Source organism: Oryx dammah, unplaced genomic scaffold, assembly GCF_014754425.2.
Source record: "Oryx dammah isolate SB20612 unplaced genomic scaffold, SCBI_Odam_1.1 HiC_scaffold_13, whole genome shotgun sequence".
In the NCBI taxonomy this organism is placed as follows: Eukaryota; Metazoa; Chordata; class Mammalia; order Artiodactyla; family Bovidae; genus Oryx; species Oryx dammah.
The window spans coordinates 6164171-6175197 of NW_024070197.1; the positions used below are offsets into that span (position 1 = coordinate 6164171).

At 44.3% G+C, this 11027-nt stretch overlaps 1 protein-coding gene across 1 annotated transcript in view; it reads right to left on the minus strand.

Annotated features, from left to right (window-relative positions):
• Positions 1-8075: 8075 nt before the first annotated feature.
• The window catches only part of LOC120873060 (zinc finger protein 347-like), a 3866-nt gene continuing 914 nt past the window's right edge, over positions 8076-11027 (minus strand). The window contains exon 2 of the mRNA XM_040253803.1: positions 8076-11022. Coding sequence (XP_040109737.1) covers positions 9991-11022 — 1032 coding nt within the window. The 3' untranslated portion in view covers positions 8076-9990. The remainder of the gene's footprint in view (positions 11023-11027) is intronic.

Below are 11027 nucleotides of genomic sequence, written 5' to 3' on the forward strand. Positions count from 1 at the left end.
CCCTTCTTGGGTTGCCCAGCAGGCATGGCTTGGTTTCATTGAGTTAGATAAGGCTGTGGTCCTAGTGTGATAAGATTGACTAGTTTTCTGTGAGTATGGTTTCAGTGTGTCTGCCCTCTGATGCCCTCGTGCAACACTTACCATCTTACTTGGGTTTCTCTTACCTTGGCATGGGGTATCTCTTCACAGCCGCTCCAGCAAAGCACAGCTGCTGCTCCTTACCTTGGACGCCGGGTATCTCCTTACCGCCACCGTTCCTGACCTTCAACATGGGATAGCTCCTCTAGGCCCTCCTGTGCTGCCCAGCCACCACTCCTCAGATTGCTTCTCCCGGCCGCCGGCCCTGGCCTCGGGCTCGGGGTGGCTCCTCAAGGTCACCGCCCCTGGCCTTGGGCACGAGGTGGCTTCTCCTGGACGCCCCTGATCTCGGATGCTGGGTGTCTCCTCCCAACCGCCACTGGTCTCGGACGCGGGGTAGCTCCTCCAGACCGCCACTGACCTCGGAGGCAGGGTAGCTCCTCTCAGCTGCTGCCCCTGACCTCGGACATGGGGTATCTCCTCCCGGCCGCTGCCCCTGACCTCGGACATAGGGTAGCTCCTCTCGGCCGTTCCTGTGCCATCGCAGCCTGGCACTCTAGGCCGCTGCCCCTGACCTCGGACGTGGGGTAGCTCCTCTCGGCCGTGCTTAGTGAGCCGGCTCACAGCCGCCCGTCAATATAGCATATTTAGAACAGAATGCCTCGAACTTATTATAGGAGACCACTAAATCTTATCAGAAGCAAATAGTTGTTGAAAAGAAAGTAGGTACCAAGTGAACTAATATTTAACCCAAGCTACAAAAAGAATTAAATGTAAACAAAGGAGAAAGCAAAAAGGAAAACCATCACTAAGAACATGTTTAAAGTTCCTTGAAAAGGTACCATGTAGTAACAGAGTTTGTCAACTCTTGGACCACTTCTCCTCTCCCACAACCTCTACTCCACACCAGGAAAAGGGAAGCACTTGACCCACCTCTGTGAGTCAAGTCACTGCCTTAGCTCCCACTTCAACAGGCGCTGCACATGGATGCTATCCTTCGATACAAATAATTATAACACCCAGAAGCCTTACAGACAGTTTAGAAATTATCATCCTCCTCTGTATAATTTAAAGGAAGAAGATTTAACTTTATTAGACTGTAAAGCTAAAAATCAATGTATCATGTCTTAATTCTTTATCCAATCAATTCAGCACTCTTCTGGATCTAGTCCCCTCCCCCAGCTGCACACTAGTTGTTTCCACTTCATTTGGTTTATCTGTTTCCCTATTTCTTTCTCTGTCTCCCTTCTTCTTCCCCTCTACTCTCCTGCTGTGCCTGTCCTCCTCTCTACTTCTTCCCTGACTCCCAACCTGCCTCTCTCTGCCATTTGTTCCCCATAAAGATGCTTACTCTCCAACCTCCCTGATAATCCGAAATCTCCATGTATTTCTGCCTTTCTTCCTCCAGCTCTGCCCTCCTTTCCTCCAGACTCTCTAGTACCTCCAAGTGCAATGCTTCGTTTCAGCTCAATTTCTTTCTCAGCTCCTTGAATCATTCAGTTCAGTTCAATTGCTCAGTCGCACTGGACTCTTTGTGACCCCATAGACTGCAGCAGGCCAGGCTTCCCTGTCCATCATCAACTCCCTGGGCTTCCCTGGTGGCCCAGACAGTCAAGTGTCTGCCTGCAATGCAGGAGACCTGGGTTCAATTCCTGGGTCAGGAAGATACCCTGGAGAAGGAAATGACAACCCACTCCAGTATCCTTGCCTGGAAGATCCCATGGACAGAGAAGCCTGGTAGGCTACAGTCCATGGGGTCACAAAGAGTCGGATATGACTGAGCAACTTCACTTCACCAACGGAATTTGCTCAACATGCACCCACTCGGTGATGCCATCCAACCACTGCATCCTCTGTAATCCCCTTCTCCTCCTGCCTTCAGTCTTTCCCAGCATCAGGGTCTTTTCTAAAGAGTCAGCTCTTCGCAACAACTGGCTTAAGTATTGGAGCTTTAGCTTCAGCATCAATTCTTCAAATGATTATTCAGGACTGATTCCCATTAGGATTGAGTGGTCTTATCTCTGTGCAGTCCAAGGGACTCTCAAGAGTCTTCTCCAACACAACAGTTCAAAAGCATCAATTCCGCACTCAGCTTTCCCTATGATCCAACTCTCACATCCATACATAACTACTGGAAAAACTATAGCTTTGACTATATAAACCTTCGTCTGAAAATTAATGTTTCCACATTTTAATATGCTGTCTAGGTTGGTCATAGCTTTTCTTTCAAGGAGCAAGTGTCTTAATTTCATGGCTGCAGTCACCGTCTGCAGTGATTTTGGAGCCCAGGAGTATAAAATGCATCGCTGATTCCATTCATTAGCAGTCCCCCTTCTCTGCCAGCAGGGTATTGTCTGTAGGTCAAGGTTCCAATTCTTGTATCCCCTTTGTGGGGTCTATGTGTGAACTGCCTCTCCACTGTCGCCCTCTTTGGGACCGCTGATTTACAGCCCTTCTCCCTTGAAGGCTTTAGAAGGCGGCAGCAGAGGATTAGATGGTTAGACAGCATCCCTGGACTCAACACCACCTCCCTATGTTGCACACCTTTAACTTACCGGAGACCCTGCTGTTCTCCAAACTTCCCTCCTTTGCCCACTGTTACCTTCAAGGCTTATTCTCTTTCATTTTGCTATCTCTTCCCAAGTTCCTCACCAATCCTCTTCGTTGCTATCGTTTCTCCATCATGCTTTCTTCAATTTCTAATTCTCTCAGAGTCACTCTCTCTGCTTCTCCTAACCCTCCTGGCCTCCTATTTGCAGGGATGGCGACTGAATAAGAAGCCCCCACCCGCAAGAGACACATTCCAGCGGGTTGTATTTGGGACACAGAACTATTGGTGTCACGTGGCTGGCCCAGGCCGCCTCCCCCTACACGGAGTCCGGGTAACGCTCTAAGAAAGGAATGCCTGAAGGGCAGAATTACCGGCCTGATGTGACACAACGACTGAACGGCTGGGAGCCTAAGGGTCTCAGGAGCGGGGCGGGCACTCCAGAATCCCAGGACCGGGGAGAGAACCGGGCCTCTCCGGGAGCGGGGGCCGGCATGGCCTCCAGGGTTCGAGAGGGCGAGCCTGGGAACCGTGAAGCGAATAAACCCACGTTGCCCAAAAGAATTTCACGTGGTGCAGGAAGGGCAAAGGGGTCACTGAGCTCAGAAATTGGTTTTAAGCAGGAAAGAGGTGCGAAAAGAAGCGTCTCAGACCAAACGCATGCATCCGCTTCAGAGCGAGTTTAAAGCAAAATGGAGGCGCCTCTTCGCCACACAGGGACATCTAAATTTACTGGGGGAGGCGGGACGGCCACGGGAATTTAGGTTAAGTAGCGACCCTCAAGAAAATTAGAGATATCAAGGGAATATTTCATGCAAAGATGGGCTCGATAAAGGACAAAAATGGTAGGGACCTAACAGAAGCAGAAGATATTAAGAAGAGGTGGCAAGAATACACGGAAGAACTGTACAAAAAAGATCTTCACGACCCAGATAATCATGATGATGTGATCACTCATCTAGAGCCAGACATCCTGGAATGTGAAGTCAAGTGGGCCTTAGAAAGCATCACTACGAACAACACTAGTGGAGGTGATGGAATTCCAGTTGAGCTATTTCAAATCCTATAAGATGATGCTGTGAAAGTGCTGCACTCAATATGCCAGCAAGTTTGGAAAACTCAGCAGTGGCCACAGGACTGGAAAAGGTCAGTTTTCATTCCAATTCCAAAGAAAGGCAATGCCAAAGAATGCTCAAACTACCACACAATTGCACTCATCTCACATGCTAGTAAAGGAATGCTCAAAATTCTCCAAGCCAGGCTTCAGCAATACGTGAACCATGAACTCCCAGATGTTCAAGCTGGTTTTAGAAAAGGCAGAGGAACCAGAGATCATATTGCCAACATCCGCTGGATCATGGAAAAAGCAAGAGAGTTCCAGAAAAACATCTATTTCTGCTTTATTGACTATGCCAAAGCCTTTGACTGTGGGGATCACAAGAAACTGTGGAAAATTCTGAAAGAGATGGGAATACCAGACCACCTAACCTGCCTCTTGAGAAATCTGTATGCAGGTCAGGAAGCAACAGTTAGAACTGGACATGGAACAACAGACTGGTTCCAAATAGGAAAAGGAGTACGTCAAGGCTGTATATTGTCACCCTGCTTATTTAACTTCTATGCAGAGTACATCATGAAAAACGCTGAACTGGAAGAAACACAAATTGGAATCAAGATTGCCAGGAGAAATATCAATAACCTGAGATATGCAGATGAAACCACCCTTATGGCAGAAAGTGAAGAGGAGCTAAAAAGCCTCTTGATGAAAGTAAAAGAGGAGAGTGAAAAAGTTGGCTGAAAGCTCAACATTCAGAAAATGAAGATCATGGCATCTGGTCCCATCACTTCATGGGAAATAGACGGGGAAACAGTGGAAACAGTGTCAGACTTTATTTTTGGGGGCTCCAAAATCACTGCAGATGATGACTGCAGCCATGAAATTAAAAGACGCTTACTCCTTGGAAGAAAAGTTATGACCAACCTAGATAGCATATTCAAAAGCAGAGACATTACTTTGCCGACTAAGGTCCATCTAGTCAAGGCTATGGTTTTTCCTGTGGTCACGTATGGATGTGAGTGTTGGACTGTGAAGAAGGCTGAGTGCCGAAGAATTGATGCTTTTGAACTGTGGTGTTGGAGAAGACTCTTGAGAGTCCCTTGGACTGCAAGGAGATCCAACCAGTCCATTCTGAAGGAGATCAACCCTGGGATTTCTTTGGAGGGAATGATGCTGAAGCTGAAACTCCAGTACTCTGGCCACCTCATGTGAAGAGTTGACTCATTGGAAAAGACTCTGACGCTGGGAGGGATTGGGGGCAGTAGGAGAAAGGGACGACCGAGGATGACATGGCTGGATGGCATCACGGATTCCATGGACATGAGTCTGAGTGAATTCCGGGAGATGGTGATGAACAGGGAGGCCTGGCGTGCTGCGATTCATGGGGTCGCAAAGAGTCGGACACGACTGAGCGACTGAACTGAACTGAAGCGACCCTCAACTCACATTACAGAGGAAAGCTAACTACCAGAAGAAAATTTGACAGGAAAGACAGAAACTCACTTTGGGCTGAGACCTCCACTCTCCCTCTCCGTTTCCGGGTGTGTGACGCTGTGCGCACGCACAGTGAAAAGGCGTGGTGGCCTGGAGGTGGGGCCCGAGGGGAGCCAGCGGTCACAGGCGCGGGCTGGAGAGAAGTCAGGCCTGCATGGGGACAGTAGGAGGGTGAGGCGGCCAGAGCCTCACTGCTGAAGGTGGCTGCAGTCAGGAAATGAAAACCCGGCCTGCTCCTTGAGAGGAAAGGTATCATAAAAGTAGACAGTCTATTTTAAAGCAAAGGCATCAATTTGAAAAAGAGGGTCCCTAATGTCAAAGGTATTGTTTTTCCAGTAGCAGGTAGAAATGTGACAGTCGGTCCATAAACAGAGTTGACCAAAGAAATGGTGCTTTTGGATTGTGGTGATAGAGAAGAATCTTGACAGTCCCTTGGACTGCGAGGAGTTCAGTCCTGGGTGTTCATTGGAAGGACTGATGTTGAAGCTGAAACTCCGAATACTTTGGCCACCTGATGCGAAGAGCTGACTCATTTGAAAAGACTCTGATGCTGGGAAAGATTGAGGACAGGAGGAGAAGGGGACGACAGAGGATGAGATGGTTGGATGGCATCACCAACTCATAGACATCAGTTTGGGTAGACTCTGGGAGTTGGTGATGGAAAGGGAGGCCTTGCATGCTGCGGTTCATGGGGTCACAAAGAGTCGCACATGACTGAGCGACTGAACTCAACTGTTGGATCGTTGTAAAAGCAAGAGAGTTCCAGAAAAATATCTACTTCTGCTTTATTGACTATGCCAAAACCTTTGACTGTGTGGATCACAACAATCTCAGGAAAATTCTTCAACAGATGGGAATACCAGACCACCTGACCTGCCTCTTGAGAAATCTGTATGCAGGTCAGGAAGCAACAGTTAGAATTTGACATGGAACACCAAACTGGTTGCAAATAGGGAAAGGAGTATGTGAAGACTGTATATTGTCACCCTGCTTACTTAACTTATATGAAGACTACATCATGAGAAATCCTGGGTTGGATGAAGCACAAGCTGGAATCAAGATTGCCGGGTGCTGCTGCTGCTGCTGCTAAGTCACTTCAGTCGTGTCCAACTCTGTGTGACTCCACAGACGGCAGCCCACCAGGCTCCACCATCCCTGGGATTCTCCAGGCAAGAACACTGGAGTGGGTAGCCATTTTCTTCTCCAATGCATGAAAGTGAAAATTGAAAATGCAGTTGCTCAGTCATGTCCGACACTTCGCGACCCCATGGGTTGCAGCCTACCAGGCTCCTGCGTCCATAGGATTTTCCAGTAAAGAGTACTGGAGTGGGGTGCCATTGCCTTCTCCGATTGCCAGGAGAAATATCAATAATCTCAGATATGCAGACGACACCAGCCTTATGTCAGAAAGTGAAGAACTAAAGAGCCTTTTGATGAAAGTGAAAGAGGAGAGTGAAAAAGTTGGCCGAAAGCTCAACATTCAGAAAACTAAGATCATGGCATCTGGTCCCATCACTTCATGGCAAATAGATGGGGAAACATTGCAAACAGTGGCAGACTTTTATTTTCCTGGTCTCCAAAATTACTGCAGATGGTGACTGCAGCCATGAAATTAACAGACACTTGCTTCCTGGAAGAAAAGTTATGACTAACCTAAACATCATATTAAAAAGCAGAGACATAACTTTGCCAACAAAGATCTGTCTAGTCAAAGCTATGGTTTTTCCAGTAGTCATGTATGGATGTGAGATTTGGACTATAAAGAACATTGAACACCAAAGAATTGATGCTTTTGAACTGTGGTGTTGAAGACTCTTGTGAGTCCCTTGGAATGCAAAGAGAACCAACGAGTCCATCCTAAAGGAAATCAGACCTGAATATTCATTGGAAGGATTGATGCTGAAGCTGAAACTCCAATACTGGTGGCTACCTGATGAGAACTGACTCATTTGAAGAGACTCTGATGCTGGGAACGATTGAAGGCAGGAGGAGGAGGGGATGTCAGAGGATGAGATGGTTGGATGGCACCACCGACTTGATGGCCATGAGTTTGACAAGCTCCAAGAGTTGGTGGTGGACAGGGAAGCCTGGCATGCTGCAGTCCATGGGGTCGCAAAGAGTCGGACACTACTGAGTGACTAAACTGAACAACGTGGAAGTCTACCATGATTCAACTAGAAAGCTTCAGCAGTTAAGCATTCTCATAAGACTTCAACGTATGGCTCATCTATCTCAATATCCAAACCAAACTTTGGGTGTGGTTCCACCTTCTTTCAGTGACTGCAAAGTAATAAGAACCAACATGTTGGGAACAGAATATATGAACTTTCTAGTTTATCAAACAATAAAAATTCCCATCATATAGTGTGGATTGTACACTATTTCTGGGTTTTCCTTGGTGCTCAGTGGTAAGGATCCACCTGCCAAGGAGACATGGGACAGATCCCTGGTCTGGGAAATTCCTACATACTTTGCAGATATCCCATGAGCCACAACTATATGACCAATAACAAGTGAATAATAAAAAATTTATTTCAGAATGCTCCCAGCTCCCAGCTCACTTTTAACCTTATTTCCAAAACTTTTTATTTCCTAATTTTTGTAGTTTTTATTCCTATTTTCACTTCACGTAAATTAGGCACATGCTATTAGTTTCATTTTGGCACAAGAGGACTCAGGAAATATAACTGCACCATTATGTACAGAGTATGGAAAGAATAACTCAAGGGCAAATTATTAGAATATAATCCCAAAATTGTCTATTGTTTGATTTAATCATGAAAAGAAATTCTCATACGTCCTTCAACCTTGAGAGCCTTTGGTGCATTGCTAGTTTCTGTTATGAAGTACTGAGATGGCGAAAACTGTGCTGTTGGAAGAAACATGATCCATTCAGGGTTATGGGAAAAATTACACAAATTTTATTAGAGCACAAGACTTATGATACATTCTGAAGAAAACAACGGTACAACAGAAATGGCAACAATCAATGATGAAACAGATACACACTTTTCTGGTTCTTTTGACTCAAGTTTCTTCACAATAACTTTGCACAAATACTGTATTAGTGGTTTATCTCTAGGATATATGTTCTTAGATACCTAAAGAGTGAGCAGTAATTGTCACAACTGCCATAAAATTTGCATTCCTAAGTATCAAGTATTTGGTGAACACTGAGATACAGGGAATACCTAAAAGCCTTGCCACATATTCTACACTGGTAAGGTTCCCTAGTGTGGATGATCTGATGGATGGTGAGATGTGATCCAGAGTTAAGGTTTACATACTCATGTCACTTGTCAGCGTTCTCTACAAAAGTAGTTCTTTACTGAAGCCTGACTTCAGATTGTTGCCTAAAAACCCTGACACATTTATTATTACACTGATACAGTTTTTATCTAGTGTGAACATTCTCAAGAAGCTTAAGGTATAAACAAAAAACCTGGCCACACTGATAACATTTGGAAGGTCTCTCGAGTATGTGTCACCTGACCTATTTAGGCTTGAATGGCACCTGAAGGAATAATGAATTCTCCTGATAAAGGGAATGATCCGCCCATTATTGAAATCCTGGCCACAGACATTATTTTTATATGATTTCCTCCAATGAAGGGATTGATTGTGCTGAATGTATGGATTCTTGCCAGTAGGTAGTTTCTCATGTTTTGTAAAAAATGGAACACCTTCCAAAAGACTTACCACATGCACTACGTGGGTAAGATTTCAATTCACATTAATTACCTTAGGATCAGTTAGGTCTGAATACAAAATCAAAGCTTTACACATCTACCACATTCATGCAGTTTTCCTCCAGTTTGACTTTTCTGAAGGCCCCAAAGTTCATATACTTTACTTCATTCTCTACATTTGTAAGTTTTCACTGCACTACTGATTCTCAGATGATCTGCAAAGTCATTCCTTGTGACTGCAGGCTTTGTCATATAAATCCCATTTATGTGGTTTCTCTCCTGTATGAACTGTCGAATGGTCAGTTACGGCTGAATGTGAACTAGAAACTTTGCCATATTCATTTTTACGCTTTCTATACAGTATGAATTCTCTGATGAATTATAAGGCCTAAACTAAGATTAAAGGCTTTGCCATACTCATTACATTTGCACTAAAATGTCTCTCACAGTTCCATTTGTAACAGTTTTCTCGACTACGAATTATCTGATGCTTCTTATGATGGTCATTTCAAGTAAAGCACACACATCACATTTCTATGCTTTCTCTCCTGTATGAACTCCCTGATGGTGAGCTAAGACTGACTGTCCATTAAAACGTTTGTCACCATTGTTTCAATTGTAAGGTTTCTCTCCAATATGAATTCTCTGATGAACCATAAGGTTTGCATTTAGATTACAAGCCCTGACCTTGAGATCATATTTATGTGTTTTCTCTCCAGTATGATTTCATCTCCAGATGAATTCCAAGTTGTGCACATCAAGTAAAGCATCAGCCACAAACATTTACATGGTTTCTCTCCAGTATGATTTTTGGATAAACTGTAAGCTTACCAATATGACTAAAGGCCTTGCCAAAGACAACATATTCATATGCTTTCTCTCCAATATGAATTCTCCAATGAACTGCAAAGTAACAGCTGGAATTGAAGACTTTGCTCCAGATACATTTCTATGCTTTTCTCTTGTATGAACTGCCTGATGGAGAGACAAGGATGACTGTGCACTGAAACCTCTGTCACCATTGTTAATTTGTAACGTTTCTCTGCAGTATGAATTCTTTGATGAAATGCAAGGGTTGTTTTGAAACTAAAGACCATGCCACATACCTCACATCTATATGCTTTCTATCCAGTATGAATTTTCTGATGAGATGTAAGGCTTCCTTTTACTCTAAAGGCCTTGCCACATACATCACATTTGTATGGTTTCTCGTCGGAGTGAATTTTCTGATGATATGTAAGGCTTCCATTTAAACTAAAGGCCTTGCCACATACATCACATTTATATGGTTTCTCTCCAGTATGAATTTTCCGATGAGTTGCAAGGCTTCCATTTATAGTAAAGGCCTTACCACATACATCACATTTATATGGTTTCTCTCCAGTATGAATTTTCTGATGTGATGTAAGGGTTCCGTTTACTCTAAAGGCCTTGCCACATACATCACATTTATATGGTTTCTCTCCCGTATGAATTTTCTGATGAGTTCTAAGGCTTCCATTTACACTAAAGGCCTTGCCACATACATCACATTTATATGGTTTCTCTTGGCAATGAATTTTCCGATGAGATGTAAGGCTGCCATTTACTCTAAAGGCTTTGCCACATACATCACATTTATATGGTTTCTCTCCAGTATGAACCCTCTGATGAACTGCAAGTTGTGTGCTTCGAGTATAGCCACGGCCACATACATCACATTTATATGGTTTATCTCCAGTATGAAGGATCTGATGAACTGCATGGCTTTCTTTGCGAGTAAACGCCTGTCCACACACATCACATTTATATGGTTTCTCTCCAGTATGAGTTCTCTGATGAACTGCAAGATAACACCTGGAACTGAAGACTTTGCCACATAAGGTACATTTACGTGCTTTCTCATCTGTATGAACTACTTCATGTATTTTTAAGGACGCCCGAGTAAAAAAACGTTTGTCACAGCTGTTACATTTGAAAGGTTTCACTTCAGTATGAATTCTCCGATGAATTCCAAGTTGTCTGTTTCCCGTAAAGCCACGGCCACATACATCACATTTATATGAATTCTCTCCAGTATGAATTCTCTGATGAATTCCAAGCTTTGACTTTCGAATATAGCCACGGCCACATATATCACATTTATATGGTTTCTCTCCAGTATGAAGGATCTGATGAAGTG